General features: G+C 44.6%; 1 protein-coding gene across 4 annotated transcripts in view; it reads left to right on the top strand.

Moving 5' to 3' along the window:
• Positions 1–1,583: 1,583 nt before the first annotated feature.
• Positions 1,584–18,427, top strand: part of plekhg4 (pleckstrin homology domain containing, family G (with RhoGef domain) member 4) — a 36,094-nt gene continuing 19,250 nt past the window's right edge. For 2 of the 4 annotated variants that reach the window (XM_068728808.1, XM_068728806.1), the window contains exons 1-3: positions 1,584–1,656; positions 12,888–13,085; positions 15,259–17,533. In XM_068728808.1, the coding sequence (XP_068584909.1) occupies positions 1,654–1,656; positions 12,888–13,085; positions 15,259–17,533 (2,476 nt within the window). In that variant the 5' untranslated portion in view covers positions 1,584–1,653. Of the gene's footprint in view, positions 1,657–9,268; positions 9,315–12,887; positions 13,086–15,258; positions 17,534–18,427 lie in introns of those variants that run through there. The other 2 variants (XM_068728809.1, XM_068728810.1) reach the window with 2 other exon arrangements.

Here is an 18,427-nt window from a genome sequence, read left to right as displayed (position 1 = left end):
TTAGTCTGGGACTAAGTGAGCTGTTAGTCTGGGGCTAAGTGAGCTGTTAGTTTAGCACTAAGTGAGCTGTTAGTCTGGGACTAAGTGAGCTGTTAGTCTGGGGCTAAATACAAGGGCTGGGTAAATGCATTGAACAAATCAACAGCTGATGTGACAGAATGTTCTTCAATTAAACAAAGATAAAACAGAAGTCATTGTTTTTGGTACCGAGGACGAACGATTGAAAGTCAGCGCTCAGCTTCAATCACTGATGTTAAAAACCACAAACCAAACCAGAAGTCTAGGTGTAGTTATGGATTCAGACCTCAACCTGAACATCCACATCAAGACCATCACAAAACCAGCCTCCTATCACCTGAAGAACATCTCAAGAACTAGAGGACGTACAGTCAGGTCCATAAGTATTTGGACAGTGACACAATTTTTCTAATTGTGCTTATTTATACAACCCCAATGGATTTAAACTAATCAGTCAACATGTGGTTGAAGTGAAGACTTTCAGCTTTAACTGAAAGGAAATGACAGGAATTACAGACACTTCTACACAGTCATCACATGTTCAGAGGCGCAACAGTACTTGGACAAACTAACATAATTGTGAATATAATCATTATTTTTAATACTTGGGGGAAAGTCCTTTGCAGTCAATGACTGCCTGAAGTCTGGCTCCATGAACATCCGTAAACGGTGAGTTTCCTCCCTTCAGCTGCTGCTGGTTTGTGGGTCTTTCTGCTTCACTTGTATTTTCAGGAAGTGAACAGCTGCTCACCTGGTTGAGATCAGCTGACTTGTCCATTGAAGATCATTCCATTCCTCTTCCATCAGAAGCTCTCGGGTTGTTTTTACAGCGTGTTTTAGGTCGTTATCCATCTGCACTGTGAGGCTATCCAACCAGTTCAATATCATTAGTCTTAATCTGAACAGATAGTTTAACTCTAAACACCTCAGAACTCATCCTGCTGCTTCCGACTGGACTATGACTGGACTCTCACTGGACTCTCACTGGACTATGACTATGATTACATTACGGTCATTTAGCAGATGCTTTTATCCAAAGCGACTTACATTTCAGTATCTATCTACACACCGTAGACGCTACGGGAGCAATTTTGTGTCTTGCTCAAGGACACATTGACATGAGACTAGCGGAGCAGGAGCTGGGGATCGAACCACTGACCCTCTGATTGAAAGGCGGCCCTGCTCTCCGCTTAGCCACGGTCACCCACTGGATGACTGGATATGACTGGATATGACTGGATTATGACTGGACTATTTTAATTTTTACATTTAATTTTACTTATTGACCAAACAGTCGATACATATATTAATACTAAAATACAAACATTTGATAAATATATAATACTCTAAAAGCAGTTTGTCTCAGGACTTCCAACAGGGAGAAATGTTTTTACCTTCTGTGAGACCAAACACTGCCAGCAGGGGGAGACAGAGAGGTGAGGAAGGGGGGGAGGATCCAGAGGAGAATGACTGACAGCTGGTGGGCGGGGCTTAACGTGTGAGAGGCTAGGGTTAGGGTTAGAACAGAATCAGACCTGACGGGACGAGAGACAGTCTCGCACCTCAGAGAGAGAGAGAGAGACATGTTCTCTGAATGGAATATACTACGACTACTGACAACACTCTGTATACTCCATGGTAAGACCACACACACACACACACACACACACACACACACACACACACACACACACACACACACTCTCTCTCTCTCTACATGTGCTGTAGCTGCAGACTGTGTGTGTGTTGAAGCCCGGTGTGGTTGAGGGGGGGAGGGGACTGAAGATGTTTAGGGTTTCTACCAAGGTGTGTGTGTGTGTGTGTGTGTGTGTGTGTGTGTGTGTGTGTGTGTGTGTGTGTGTGTGTGAGAAGCTGCAGCAGAGCTGTTGAGTGTTTGTCAGGTGAAATAAAGCTCAATAAAGTTTCCTCCAGATTGAATTGAATCCATCTTCTGGTGCTCAGAACAGACTTCATCTCTCAGGAAACACATTTAAAAGAAGAACAATCGTTTAGAAAGAGGAACACAAAATAACAACAACAACAACACCAGGCTGCAGATTCATCGCTGGATCACAAATGATCTCACATACCTGCTGCTGTTTGTCCAAACTGTCACAACTTTATTGACAATAGCAGCAGAGAAGTGTGTGGAACAAGGCAGCAGCCGTCACTGTCATGGAGGGAACATCACTTCTGTTCTTACTCCCTCTAGAGACGTGAGACTGAAGACTGAAGTCAAGATGTTGCTGCAGGGTGTTGACCAGTGTTTGTTGTTGACGGAGTGATTTAGGTCCTACTGGTCCTGATAACCAGGCTGGCTGCTGTTTACTGGTTCTGATCAGCTGACACTCTGAACCCCAAAGCAGCTTCAGGGTGCTTTTGTCTCCGGTCACATTTTACTGTCTGTAGTGTAGATTTTCAAAATAAAAGTCCTGCTCCTCTATGGAAACAGAACATTCATGACTAGAAGTAGAACTAGAACATGTCTTTAGTGAGAATAACAGTTATGATGACATCAGTCATGAAAAATAAAAAGTACATTTCTCCTCTCCTCTCCTCTCTCTCCTCTTCTCTCTCCTCCTCTCCTCTCTCTCCTCTTCTCTCTCCTCCTCTCCTCTTCCTCTCTCTCCTCTTCCTCTCCTCTCTCTCTCCTCTCCTCTCTCTCCTCTCTCTCCTCTTCCTCTCCTCTCTCTCCTCTTCTCTCTCCTCCTCTCCTCTTCCTCTCCTCTCTCTCCTCTTCTCTCTCCTCCTCTCCTCTTCCTCTCTCTCCTCTTCCTCTCCTCTCTCTCTCCTCTCTCTCTCCTCTCTCTCCTCTTCCTCTCCTCTCTCTCCTCTCCTCTCCTCTCCTCTTTTGTTTTGATTTATTTTTTTCCCCATTGTTTTGCTTTTCAAATGATGTTTTAGAATGTTTCTGGTTTCACTGAAATAGTGAAATAAAGGAACTTTAAAACCCAAAACCCTCTCCTCTCTCCTCTCCTCTCCTCTCTCTCTTCTCCTCTCTCTCCTCTTCCTCTCCTCTTCTCTCCTCTCTCTCCTCTCTCTCCTCTTCCTCTCCTCTCTCCTCTCCTCTCTCTCCTCTTCCTCTCCTCTCTCTCCTCTTCCTCTCCTCTCTCCTCTCTCTCCTCTCTCTCCTCTTCCTCTCCTCTCTCTCCTCTTCCTCTCCTCTCTCCTCTCCTCTCTCTCCTCTTCCTCTCCTCTCTCTCCTCTTCCTCTTCCTCTCCTCTTTCCTCTCCTCTCTCTCCTCTTCCTCTCCTCTCTCTCCTCTTCCTCTCCTCTCTCCTCTCTCTCCTCTCTCTCCTCTTCCTCTCCTCTCTCCTCTCCTCTCTCTCCTCTTCTCTCCTCTCTCTCCTCTTCCTCTCCTCTTTCCTCTCCTCTCTCTCCTCTTCCCCTCCTCTCTCTCCTCTTCCTCTCCTCTCTCCTCTCCTCTCTCTCCTCTCTCTCCTCTCTCTCCTCTCTCCTCTCCTCTCTCTCCTCTCCTCTCCTCTCTATCCTCTCTCCTCTCCTCTCTCTCTTCTCCTCTCCTCTCTATCCTCTCTCCTCTCCTCTCCCCTCTGTGTTCACTTCCTGAAGTTCACTCAGAGTTTCTCTGATTTCTGGTCACATGACTGTTGGAATCAGTCATGACGTCACAGTTTCATGAGTTCACAGTTTAATGTTTTTACACAACGTGGTTACAGTGAATGTTTTATTACTAATGACAGCATGAAGAATAAAACGTTCACCATGTTAAGCTTTTTTCTTTTTCTGACAGGAGCGTTGGTCACACACGATGTGTTCAAGGACCGTCAGAAAGATGAAAATCTGATGATAATGATGAACGTAGTTTAGTGTTTCAGGGTTCAGAGGGTTGATTTAGATTCACAGAAACACAGATCTGTAGTGATTTCTATGTTATGGTTTATAATGTCTGTATATATGTTGAATATGTGTTTACCGTGTAGTGTGGACGGAGTATTTCACTGTGTTTCATATATATAAAAATATATATATATATATATATATATATATATATAGATATAGATATATATTATAACGTAGTCGCCTTCAGTTTGAAGAAACAGACCTGAGGCTGTTGTTTCTGTCAGTAAGACACACTCACTCACACATATACACACACAAATACACACACACACACACACACACACACACACACTCACACATACACACACACACACACACACACACACACACACACACACACACACACACACACACACGTAGTGTTGTTGTTACCATGGAGGCTGTGTGTGATTGTACACACACACACACACTGGGTGTGTTTTTATACATCAAGGGTTCCATGTTGGACAAACCTTTAGTTCTACTACAGTCATTATTATAATTAATGGTTCACATTTAATCTTCTATTATTATTACTACAGCATGTTAGAATCACAGTAACGAAGTACATTTACTTAAGTACTGTGATGGTACTTTATGCTACATTACATGTATTTATATCGAGTACATTAAATATAATGTAACGTTCTACAGTAGATGAAGTATGAATGAATATCTTCTATGTTACTGCATCAATAATAATAATAATGTAATATAATAATACAACTACAGAGCACATTCATAGTTCATAGTTTTATTAGTACTTTAACTTTAGTATAAGTATTAAAGTTACTACTTCTTTATAGTTGCATTAGTACTTTACCTTTAGTATAAGTATTAAAGGTAGTACTTGTTATTCAGTGTGTGTTTTGTTAGAATGGTCTTCGTTAATAGAACCCGTTTGTGAAGGGTTCTCTCAGAAGACGGGTTCCTGTAGATCTTCTGGTTCAGACCGTCAACAACGGCTGCATGAAGCTCAACATAAAACATCAGCCTGACGTCTCTTCTTGGGCTTCATGTGGCCTTCAGAACTCAACGTGTTTACCAAACAGCAGCTGGTGGAAGATGTGACTCTGAAGATAAGAAGCGCTTTAAGAAATTCTTTTAAACCTTAGTCCAGGTGAACAGTGGCAGCAGGTCTGAGTTACCGCGTTCATGCTGAAGGTCTCTGTGTTGTAGATGTTTTTAAGGTGAAGTTCAGAGACTTCTCGTGAACGGAGATCTGAAGAGACGTGTTGAGACTGAAACATCTGAGGTGTTGAGACTTGTTGAGGGGCTGAGAGTCCTGAAGACGTTCAGGAATGTTCTCTCATCGTCATCATAAAGAAGTGGTTCTCTGAGGAGGTTAAAGCAGAGTCTACAGGTCCAGCTTTAATACTCAATAACTCAATCACTGTTCATGACGATCAGGTATCAGCTCAAACCAGTCTGAATGTAAACACACACTTTATAATGAATACGTCTCATTAAAACACATTCTTTAATATCTTTAATATAACATAAAGACTTTGATAGACGACAATATTTAAAACTGTTATTTTACGAATACATTGACACTATTGTCATAATTAAATATATATCTCGTAGGTTTCAAAGCTTCTATTTGAGGTTTTGAATGAATCTTAAAATGTCTTTCTTCATATTTTACGTCATTAAAATATTATTTGATGTTATTTTGTTAATTAAAGTCATGGTGCTGTTAGATTTCTGTATGTGTTGTGTGTTGCCAACAAATATGGATTAAAGTAGAATATTTTGTTAGATAGAAACATGAAATAATTCAGGTTCAGGTCTGTAGACAGAAGGAGGTCCGGTGGTTCTGGTCTGTCTCTGGTTCAGGTCTGTAGACAGAAGGAGGTCTGAGGTGTTGAGTCTCGTGGTTCTGGTCTGTCTCTGGTTCAGGTCTGTAGACAGAAGGAGGTCCAGTGGTTCTGGTCTGTCTCTGGTTCAGGTCTGTAGACAGAAGGAGGTCCGGTGGTTCTGGTCTGTCTCTGGTTCAGTTTTATCAGACGGGTCAACATGAAGTTCTGGAACCAGAAGACTCCTCTCTCTTAAACCTTTAAACTTAAAGTTTAAGTTTAAAGTTTAAGTTTAATGTTTAAGTTACTTTCTTGTTTCTTGAGACAGTGTGGTCTCCATGGTAACGTACCAGCAGGGGGTGGGGCTTAGGGTCAATCAGATGAATTCATCTTCTGACCTCATGTGGTCACTTCCTCCATGTGTCGGAACTAAAGCACCTTCATCATGATGGAGAGTCTTCATCATAATGAAGATGGCGTCCAGCTGTGAACACGTCTGTCAGTATACTTGAGACTTCCTGTTTCATAATCTCCCATCAGCCCCAGCTGTTCTCATGAAGGTGTGAACTCCTGAGAGTGAAGGATGAGACATTTAGAGGAACCTGAGATCAGTAGATCCTCTTACCACTTCCTCCTTATTCATCAATGAACACTTCCTCCTTATTCATCAATGAACACTTCCTCCTTATTCATCAATGAACACTTTCTCCTTATTCATCAATGATCACTTCCTCCTTATTCATCAATGATCACTTCCTCCTTATTCATCAATGAACACTTCCTCCTTATTCATCAATGAACACTTCCTCCTTATTCATATTCATCAATGAACACTTCCTCCTTATTCATCAATGAACACTTCCTCCTTATTCATCAATGAACACTTCCTTCTTATTCATCAATGAACACTTCCTCCTTATTCATCAATGAACACTTCCTCCTTATTCATCAATGAACACTTCATCCTTATTCATCAATGAACACTTCCTCCTTATTCATCAATGAACACTTCCTCCTTATTCATCAATGACCACTTCCTCCTTATTCATCAATGAACACTTCCTCCTTATTCATCAATGAACACTTCCTCCTTATTCATCAATGATCACTTCCTCCTTATTCATCAATGAACACTTCCTTCTTATTCATCAATGAACACTTCCTCCTTATTCATCAATGAACACTTCCTCCTTATTCATCAATGACCACTTCCTCCTTATTCATCAATGAACACTTCCTCCTTATTCATCAATGACCACTTCCTCCTTATTCATCAATGAACACTTCCTCCTTATTCATCATTCCTTTTCCTACAGGAACACATGAACACTTCCTGTCCTTTATTATAGCTCTTATGGCTGACACTCTGAAGGACAGCTGGACCTCCTCAGGGGTCTGAGGTCACGTCTCCTGTGGGCTCCTGACCCTCCCCTCTGTGACCCTGTTAAGATCTGGTCTCTCTGTGACCCTGTTAAGGATCCGGTCTCTCAGTGACCCTGTTAAGGATCCGGTCTCTCAGTGACCCTGTTAAGGATCCGGTCTCTCTGTGACCCTGTTAAGGATCTGGTCTCTCAGTGACCCTGTTAAGATCTGGTCTCTCAGTGACCCTGTTAAGGGTCCGGTCTCTCAGTGGACCTTGTTAAGGATCCGGTCTCTCTGTGACCCTGTTCCTTGCTGCACCCTGGTCCTCCACACCCTCAAACAGGAACTGGTTTTTCCACCAGCTGAACAGTTGGTGGATGAATCATGACCCTCCAGAGACACTATTCATTAAAACCAGCACAACCTGAGAGATTGGATTAGTTCATCTTAAGGCCTCTTGTTTATTACATCACACCATCTCTGGCCTCTGATTGGCTGTCACAGGTCACTCTGAATCAGACATGCACTTTAAACCAACAGCTGTGTCCTGAAATATTCATACTTAATGTCACGTAACGCGGAACTGACTAATACTACAATACCCATGAGCCTCAGCTGCTGTTGGTCATTGAAGTAACAAAACCAGTCCAGAAGAAGAGCACCAGTATATATATATATATATATATATATATATATATATATATATATATATATATGTATATATACGTATATGTATATATACATATATATATATATATACATATATATATATACATATATACATATATATATATACGTATATATATATATATATATACATATATATATATATATATACATATATACATATACGTATATATATATATATATATACACTTCTGACAACACAACGAGTCAACATGTATATATACATATATATATATGTATATATGTATATATATATATATATATATATGTATATATACATGTTGACTCGTTGTGTTGTCAGAAGTGAATCTTTTTACTTGAATAAGAGGTAATAAATAAAACGATGTGTTTTATGACAGGAGTCTGGTCTGTGGAGGATAATCAGGTTATTATTCAGAGTGGGTGGTCTCTCATTCATTCTCCCATGGGAACCTCACTCAGCCTGCTTTGATGTGCCTCCTTCTCCCTCCTCCTCACCTCCTTCTCCCTCCTCCTCACCTCCTCCTCCCTCCTCCTCACTCCTCACCCTCAGTGTGTTTCCTACAGTTGGATTAACATGTGTGAGTTGTCGCTGACCTTTATTTCCCATATTTAATATTTAAATCCTGGATGATTGGTGTCTTTTAAATGTCTTCATTGATGTAGAAGGTGTTGGTCTGAGCAGCGTGTGGTGTGTACTAGTGTGTACTAGTGCGTCCACAGTGTGTACTAGTTTGTACTAGTGCATCCACAGTGTGTACTAGTGTGTACCAGTGCATCCACAGTGTGTACTAGTGCGTCCACAGTGTGTACTAGTGCGTCCACAGTGTGTACTAGTGTGTCCACAGTGTGTACTAGTGCGTACTAGTGCGTCCACAGTGTGTACTAGTGTGTACTCGTGCATCCACAGTGTGTACTAGTGTGTACTACAGTGTACTAGTGCGTCCACATTGTGTAGTAGTGCGTCCACACTGTGTAGTAGTGTGTCCACAGTGTGTCCACAGTGTGTCTTTTGTCTCACATGGTTTGTGTTTGTATTCATTCTGGTTGTAGTCTCTCTCTAATGACGCTGTATAAAATGCCGTTAGCATTAGCCGTGGCGTTGAGCCAGCAGACTTTTTCCCTCCTGATCTGTGTGTGTGTGTGTGTGTGTGTGTGTGTGTGTCTGTCTGTCTGTCTGTCTGTCTTTCTGTGTCTGTCAGTCTGTCTGTCTGTCTGTCTGTCTGTCTTTCTGTGTGTGTCAGTCTGTCTGTCTGTCTGTCTGTCTGTCTGTCTGTCTGTCTGTGTGTGTGTGTGTGTGTGTGTGTGTGTGTGTGTCTGTCTGTCTGTCTGTCTTTCTGTGTGTGTCAGTCTGTCAGTCTGTCAGTCTGTCTGTCTGTCTTTCTGTATGTGTCAGTCTGTCAGTCTGTCTGTCTGTCTGTCTGTCTGTCTGTCTGTCTGTGTGTGTGTGTGTGTGTGTGTCTGTCTTTCTAATGTGCAGAATCCCCCCACAGCTCAGAGTCATCTGATATCCTGCTAATAATATCAGCCTCACGTCTACATTTGGCTGCCAGTTGTTGTGTTTGAGTCACATCCAGAATATTCAGCTCACGGACTGAAGGAGAGGATTCATCTGCTGGTCTGGTTCACGTGTTGTATCGTTAGCCAACAGTTCACATTTAACAATTTCAGAGTGGCAAAAACTTTAGCTAATGCTAACGTTAAATAGTCACGTGTGTCTGGTGCTTGTTTAGAGACGGAGGACAAAGACGAGTTTTACAATGTTACTGTCACGTTGGTTTACTGTCACGTTAGCTTACTGTCACGTTGGTTTACTGTCACGTTAGCTTACTGTCACGTTGGTTTACTGTCACGTTAGCTTACTGTCATGTTGGTTTACTGTCACGTTAGTGTCACGTTGGTTTACTGTCATGTTGGTTTACTGTCATGGTGGTTTACTGTCACGTTAGCTTACTGTCACGTTAGCTTACTGTCATGTTGGTTTACTGTCACGTTAGTGTCACGTTGGTTTACTGTCATGTTGGTTTACTGTCATGTTGGTTTACTGTCACGTTAGCTTACTGTCACGTTGGTTTACTGTCACGTTGGTTTACTGTCACGTTAGCTTACTGTCACGTTGGTTTACTGTCACGTTGGTTTACTGTCACGTTAGCTTACTGTCACGTTGGTTTACTGTCACGTTAGTGTCACGTTGGTTTACTGTCATGTTGGTTTACTGTCACGTTAGTTTTCTGTCACGTTAGCTTACTGTCATGTTGGTTTACTGTCACGTTAGTGTCACGTTGGTTTACTGTCACATTGGTTTTCTGTCATGTTAGCTTACTGTCACGTTGGTTTACTGTCATGTTGGTTTACTGTCACGTTGGTTTTCTGTCATGTTAGCTTACTGTCACGTTGGTTTACTGTCACGTTAGCTTACTGTCACGTTAGTGTCACGTTGGTTTACTGTCACGTTAGCTTACTGTCACGTTGGTTTACTGTCACGTTAGCTTACTGTCGCGTTGGTTTACTGTCACATTAGTGTCACGTTAGTTTACTGTCACGTTGGTTTAACGTTGGCTTACTGTCACTTTAGTGTCACGTTGGTTTACTGTCACATTAGTTTACTGTCACGTTGGTTTTCTGTCACATTAGCTTACTGTCACGTTGGTTTACTGTCACATTAGTTTACTGTCACGTTGGTTTACTGTCACGTTAGCTTACTGTCACGTTGGTTTACTGTCACGTTAGCTTACTGTCGCGTTGGTTTACTGTCACATTAGTGTCACGTTAGTTTACTGTCACGTTGGTTTAACGTTGGTTTACTGTCACTTTAGTGTCACGTTGGTTTACTGTCACATTAGTTTACTGTCACGTTGGTTTTCTGTCACATTAGTTTACTGTCACATTAGCTTACTGTCACGTTGGTTTACTGTCACGTTAGCTTACTGTCACGTTGGTTTACTGTCACATTGGTTTAACGTTGGTTTACTGTCACTTTAGTGTCACGTTGGTTTACTGTCACATTAGTTTACTGTCACGTTGGTTTACTGTCACTTTAGTGTCACGTTGACTTACTGTCACATTAGTTTACTGTCACGTTGGTTTACTGTCACGTTAGTGTCAAGTTGGTTTACTATCACATTAGTGTACTGTCACGTTAGTGTCACGTTACGTTAGTGTCACGTTGGTGTCACATTAGTTTAGTCACGTTAGTTTACTGTCACGTTGGTTTAACGTTGGTTTACTGTCACTTTAGTGTCACATTAGTTTACTGTCACGTTGGCTTACTGTCACGATAGTTTACATTACAGTCATTTAGCAGACGCTTTTATCCAAAGCGACTTACATTTCTACACCGTAGGCACAGCTACGGAAGCAATATTTGGGGTTAAGTGTCTTGCTCAAGGACACATTGATATGCGACTAGCGGAGACAGAGCCGGGGATCGAACCGCCAACCCTCTGATTGAAGGATGGCTCTGCTCTCCACTTATCCACGGTTTACTATCACGTTAGTTTACTATCACGTTAGCTGACCGTCACGTTAGTTTACTGTCACGTTAGCTGACCGTCACGTTAGTTTACGTTAGCAAGAAACACATAAGCAACAAGCAACGATTCATTTTTAATATGGACTGAAGTGTTGATTATTTTCTAGATTATTAATTATGTGATGTCTTTAAAAAAACAAACAAAATATTCAGTTTAATGAAACTGAAATGCAGGAAATCTCCACAACATATTTATCTGACATTTTCCCATTTTCCTGTCCGTCAGACTGATACTTGTGTCGGGAATCTGTGGACTTCTTAACTGTGGTTTTATTTTTAATTCAAAGATAAATCACTCTGCATTAAATAAACAATCTCAGTGGATTGACTCTATAATAACTATATATGTTTCCATAATACAGGATAGATCCTGCAGATCAAGTAAAGTTACACTCGTTGAATCTCTGTGCTAAACAGTCGTTTATCACAACTCTGGTTTAACGTTAATGACGTCACAGACTCTGTGTGAATGAAGGCGGCGACATATTTATACACAAACACTGAAACAGTTTGCTGTGACAACACGCCGAGTGTTTGTTCTGAGTTTACTGAAGACCAGGAGGAGTCTGTCGGTCTGATGAGGTTTAAATGATGCTTCATAATCTTAATGAAAGAGGAACCAACAGAAGAAGAAAACAGAAACACAAGCTGCACATAAACAGGCAGAACTACTAAAGTCAGCAGTTTAAATGTATGTCATCTCAGCCGGCTGGAGCCAGACGACGGGTGCCGCCTGATATTTTTACCTGACCGGCCTCCTCTGACTCCAGACCAGTGGATCCAGTTACCCCCCCCCCCCCCCCCCTTGTAGACAGGGTCTCCCAGCCACACCTCCAGGGCCCGTCAGGGCGTGCCCTCTGCGGTTAGCCTGAAATCCATGAAAGTTGTTTTTGGCCGTGCAGCCGGAGAAGGAACACGTGCTGATAAGAGGCGTTCTGTTCAGACGGGTAACAGCTGACTGGAGTACAGTAACATCAATGTGTGGACTAATTATAGCACCAGAGGCTGCAGGACTCTGTGTGCTGTGGTTGGTGTAAATGCTCTGTGGTACTGGTACTGGTCTGTGGTACTGGTACTGGTTGGTCTGTGGTACTGGTGGGTCTGGTACAGAAACAGAAGTCTCTGTTCTTTTGAGGTGTTGTGTTTCTGTCGGTCACCTGGTCTGCTTTCACTGTTTTTACTACCGAACCCTCGTTACCGTTAACCTCCCTTTATCTCTGGCCTGGTGGATTTTTGGCTTTTGCACCTGATTGACAGTCTTTAGTTTCTGACATTTTCTTTTTTCGGCACTCTTTCTTATTTTGTACCTCAACTGCTGCATACCAACTTGTACATTAATCTAAACCCTCATCCTAGATAGAAAGATGAGCTTAAATTATCTTAAATTTTATTTTCTTAAATTAAAGATTTTCATTATTTACAAACAAAAATCCTGTTGCTTTAGTTTTAACCTGAATTCCCACTTTTCCTTGTAGAAGGTTTTGGAGTCTGCCCTGGGATAAGGCTTGGGTTACTGATTATTTTAAGTTGAAAGTGTAAAATAAGTCGTCGCCCTGGGATCTTTGCTAAGGGCCAACTGCAGTGTAAACAGCCTCTAACATGAAGAGTGCAGTGAAGCTACAAACTGTTAAAAGTCTGACCATTGTCTATCTTTGTTCTTTTCCTCACAGGACTCTGAATCTTTGGACCGCTGCATCCAGACTGCTCTCTCAGCCCTCTACCCGCCCTTCCAGGCCACATCCCCGACTGTCCTCTGTCAGGTCCTCAGCGTGGTGGAGAGCTGCTACAGAGGAGATGGCCTTCGCTACCTGATCCACTTCCTGCTGCCTGCAAAGCAATTGTTAACGGACCTCCAGCAAAATGCCTGCGTGAGTATCCCTGGATCTGTCTCGTGTCCTGTCTGTAGGGACTACGGTCCTGTCTGTAGGGGCTACCGTCCTGTCTGTAGGGACTACGGTCCTGTCTGTAGGGACTACCGTCCTGTCTGTAGGGGCTACCGTCCTGTCTGTAGGGGCTACGGTCCTGTCTGTAGGGACTACGGTCCTGTCTGTAGGGACTACGGTCCTGTCTGTAGGGGCTACCGTCCTGTCTGTAGGGGCTACTGTCCTGTCTGTAGGGACTACGGTCCTGTCTGTAGGGACTACCGTCCTGTCTTTAGGGGCTACCGTCCTGTCTGTAGGGGCTACCGTCCTGTCTGTAGGGACTACGGTCCTGTCTGTAGGGACTACCGTCCTGTCTTTAGGGGCTACCGTCCTGTCTGTAGGGGCTACGGTCCTGTCTGTAGGGACTACGGTCCTGTCTGTAGGGGCTACCGTCCTGTCTGTAGGGGCTACGGTCCTGTCTGTAGGGACTACGGTCCTGTCTGTAGGGACTACCATCCTGTCTGTAGGGGCTACCGTCCTGTCTGTAGGGACTACGGTCCTGTCTGTAGGGACTACGGTCCTGTCTGTAGGGGCTACGGTCCTGTCTGTAGGGACTACGGTCCTGTCTGTAGGGACTACGGTCCTGTCTGTAGGGGCTACCGTCCTGTCTGTAGGGGCTACGGTCCTGTCTGTAGGGACTACGGTCCTGTCTGTAGGGACTACCGTCCTGTCTTTAGGGGCTACCGTCCTGTCTGTAGGGGCTACCGTCCTGTCTGTAGGGACTACGGTCCTGTCTGTAGGGACTACCGTCCTGTCTTTAGGGGCTACCGTCCTGTCTGTAGGGGCTACGGTCCTGTCTGTAGGGACTACGGTCCTGTCTGTAGGGACTACGGTCCTGTCTGTAGGGGCTACCGTCCTGTCTGTAGGGGCTACGGTCCTGTCTGTAGGGACTACGGTCCTGTCTGTAGGGACTACCATCCTGTCTGTAGGGGCTACCGTCCTGTCTGTAGGGGCTACCGTCCTGTCTGTAGGGACTACGGTCCTGTCTGTAGGGGCTACCGTCCTGTCTGTAGGGGCTACCGTCCTGTCTGTAGGGGCTACTGTCTATAGGGGCTGCTGTCCTGTCTGTAGGGACTACCGTCCTGTCTGTAGGGACTACGGTCCTGTCTGTAGGGACTACCGTCCTGTCTCTAGGGACTACCGTCCAGTCTGTAGGGACTACCGTCTAGTCTGACGGTCCTGTCTCCACTCACAACAGATCCTTAGTGAACTCTCAGGAACTCATTTATCTGTCCTTCATTCATGAGTCAGCAGTTAGACATGATGATGGAGGACACAAGAGCAAACAGGAAGCTGTGATTGAGGAGATCAGTGCAGTCTGAGTCAGGACTCTGTGATGAACCGACTCTCGCTGATGACTCACACCGTTGTCTGTTCCTGCCCCGTTGAACACCCTGCGTGGTTGTTTCATTTGTAATGTTTGGTAAAGGTGACTCTCTGGGATCAACACTCACCTGTTGGGCGTCGCCCACAGACGTCAGTCAGAGGCCTCAGCAGGAAGTCAGCAGGGAACAAAGTCCAGAATCATGTGAATCATGCAAAGTGGTAAAGAACCAGATACAGATGTGAATTATTCTTGACTCTCCACTCACTTCCACTCTTCCTTGTTGGGAAAAATATTGATTACACTGAGTAATCTAAATCTAACGAAGAGTTAGAGGAGGTAGAACAAGAGGTTCAGGTTACAGTTGAGCAGCAGTGTAGAGAAAAAAGGGAGGAAGAGCAAGTGATGAAAGAAGATGAGAGAAAAGGAGAGGAGGAAGAGACACACTCTGAGGACTGTTATTCTGAAAATAATTGAGAAAACACACACTCTGTGGACTCTTATTCTGAAAATAATAGAGAAAACACACACTCTGTAAACTCTTATTCTGAAAATAATTGAGAAAACACACACTCTGTGGACTCTCATTCTGAAAGTAATACACAACACAAACCCTCTGAAGACTCTTATTCTGAAAAATGTATTACACTGCTACTACTCCAGACATTGTGTTATTTAATCAGCACTGAAAGTGAATATAACATCCTAAGTTACAGCCTGAATGTAATGTGAATCATTTTAACAGATCCTTATCTCCTCTCCTTATCTCCTCCTCCTCCTCCTCCCCCTCCTCAGCTGCAGTACTGTGGTCTGTTGTTTCGTCATGAAGGCTGGCCTCTGTGTGTCCACGAGAAGGTAGTTGTTCAGCTTTGTCCTCTGGACCAGCGCCTCCTCCGTCCAGGAGACTTCTACCTGCTGGTTTCTCCTCCTCCTCCTCCTCCTCCCCAAGCACACAGCGCCTCCTGTAGGAGAGCCGTCACCTCCTCCTCCCCCCGCCTCCTCCTGTGCAGCGTGTCCGCCGGCGGCCGCCATGTGGAGCAGCAGGAGGTGTCGGAGATAGCCCCGCGGTCCCTCTTCAGCATGGCCTGGCTGGACTCGGTCAACAGGGAGAAGGAGCAGCGAGGAGCGCCGAGGCTGGAGCGCTGCCTCCTCTCTGCTCACGGAGACGTCTTCAGGGTCCCGTGGGAGGACCTGGTCTACCCACAGTTCATCAGCCGGCCACAGACCTCCCTGCAGGAGGAGACAGAGTCGTCCGTTAAGGATGGAGATGCGTTGATTAATCCAAGCTCCTCAAGACAGGAAGTAGAGCTCCTCCAATCAGCAGCGAGCGGCGAGGACTCGGAGGGCGAGTACGTGGAGCTGATGGAGCTGCCTCGCTTCTCCCCACAGAAAGGCTCCTTAACCCAGTCCATCAGTCTGCAGCACCGAGCCAGGACCAGCACACACACCACTGCACACACACTCTCTGAGGCTGCACACACTCCTCACAACACTCACACACTCTCTGCTGCTGCACACACACTCTCTGCTGCTGCACACACACACTCTGCTGCTGCACACACACTTCACAACACTCACACACTCTCTGCTGCTGCACACACACCTCACAACACTCACACACTCTCTGATGCTGCACACACACCTCACAACACTCACACACTCTCTGCTGCTGCACACACACCTCACAACACTCACACACTCTCTGATGCTGCACACACACCTCACAACACTCACACACTCTCTGCTGCTGCACACACACTTCACAACACTCACACACTCTCTGCTGCTGCACACACACACTCTGATGCTGCACACACACCTCACAACACTCACACACTCTCTGCTGCTGCACACACACTTCACAACACTCACACACTCTCTGCTGCTGCACACACACTTCACAACACTCACACACTCTCTGCTGCTGCACACACACCTCACACACTCTCCTCCTGGCCCTGTGTGGAGGTCAGCTCCCACACCACGCTTTGCTCCAGGCTCATTGAGGAGAACCTGATCCAGGACTCTTGTGGACCTGTCATCCTCACCCCAATCTCCCTCACCTCCTCCTCCTCCTCTGCTCCTCCTGAAGCCGTGGGAACCTCCAGCTGGACGTCACAGGAGCACATAGAAGGTACTGATTCAGGCATAAGTCTGAAGTCAAACACTGAACCTGAAAGCAGCGCAGAGCACAGTGAAGAGGAGGAAGAAGAAGAGGAAGAGGAGAGAGGGAAAGAGGGGGAGACAGAGGAAACGAGGGAGGAGAGAGAGTTGATGAAGAGGCGGAAAGGGATGCATGAAATGGTAGTGTCAGATGATGAAGATGAGGAGAAGGATGAAGAACAGCTAGAGGATGCAGAGTGTAGGAAGGATGAAGGTTTACTTAATGAAAGTGAAGAGAAAGAGGAAGAGTTGGATGAGGAGGGAGACGAAGAGTTAGAGGTGGAAGTAGAAGAAGAGGTTCAGGTTACAGTTCAGCATCAGAGTCAAGAAAGAAGGGAGGAAGAGCAAGTGATGAAAGAAGATGTGAGAGGAGAGGAAGAGACACACCCCAAGGACTCTTATTCTGAAAATAATAGAGAAAACACACACTCTGAGGACTCTTATTCTGAAAAAAATACTCAACACAAGCACTATGAGGACTCTTATTGTGAAAATATTTCACAACAAAAACTTTCTGTAGACTCTTATTCTGAAAGTAATAGACAACTCACACACTCTGAGGACTCTTATTCTGAAAACAAAACACTCCAAACACACTCTGGGGACTCTTATTCTGAAAATGACAGACTTCAAACACTTTCTGAAGACTCTTATTCTGAAAGTAATAGACAACTCACACACTCTGAGGACTCTTATTCTGAAAACGAAACACTCCAAACACACTCTGAGGACTCTTATTCTGAAAACAACACACCGGCAATGGATCCAGACTCACTTTGGTGCGAACTTGAGGAGTCTGAAAAAGGACGGGAAAAACAAGAAAAGAAGGAGGAGGAGGAGGAGGATGAAGAGGAGATCAGCTGTGAGGAGGTTGGTGGAGGAAGAACTGCAGAGCTTCAGACTGAAGGTACAGAACATGTTTCTTCTCCTCAATTATTTTCCTCCCTCCTGCTTTTCATCCCACAAACCATCTCTCTGTCCTCATTTGTCTCCTCATCATCTGATTGGCTGAATCACTCCTGCTCCTGCTCCTCCCCTTTCACCCTCCTCCTCAAAAACCTCCTCTTAGTCTCACCTGTTAGGATGTAGATGACCTAGAACTTGAAAACTTTGTTAGGAGACTAGTTAGTGAACTGGTTATATGATGGAGAAGTTAATCAGTGGACTACTGGTGAAGTTGGTCAGGGCACTAGTTAGTGTGAGGACAGGTCAGTGACTTCTGTAGACCAGTTAGTGTGAGGACAGGTCTGTGACTTCTGTTGACTAGTTAGTGTGAGGACAGGTCTGTGACTTCTGTTGACTAGTTAATGTGAGGACGGGTCACTGACCTCTGTAGACTAGTTAGTGTGAGGACAGGTCTGTGACTTCTGTTGACTAGTTAATGTGAGGACGGGTCACTGACCTCTGTAGACTAGTTAGTATGAGGACAGGTCAGTGACTTCTGTTGACTAGTTAGTGTGAGGACAGGTCAGTGACTTCTGTTGACTAGTTAATGTGAGGACGGGTCACTGACCTCTGTAGACTAGTTAGTGTGAGGACAGGTCAGTGACTTCTGTAGACTAGTTAGTGTGAGGACAGGTCAGTGACTTTTGTAGACTAGTTAGTGTGAGGACAGGTCAGTGACTTCTGTAGACTAGTTAGTGTGAGGACAGGTCAGTGACTTTTGTAGACTAGTTAGTGTGAGGACGGGTCAGTGACTTCTGTTGACTAGTTAATGTGAGGACGGGTCAGTGACTTCTGTAGACTAGTTAGTGTGAGGACGGGTCACTGACCTTTGTAGACTAGTTAGTGTGAGGACAGG

This window comes from Cebidichthys violaceus, unplaced genomic scaffold (assembly GCF_023349555.1).
Source record: "Cebidichthys violaceus isolate CVI_PGR_0920_01 unplaced genomic scaffold, fCebVio1.0.p SCAF_43, whole genome shotgun sequence".
NCBI classification, from domain to species: Eukaryota; Metazoa; Chordata; class Actinopteri; order Perciformes; family Stichaeidae; genus Cebidichthys; species Cebidichthys violaceus.
Note: the sequence above shows the minus strand (reverse complement) of the source record. Positions and strands in the feature narration are given on the sequence as shown.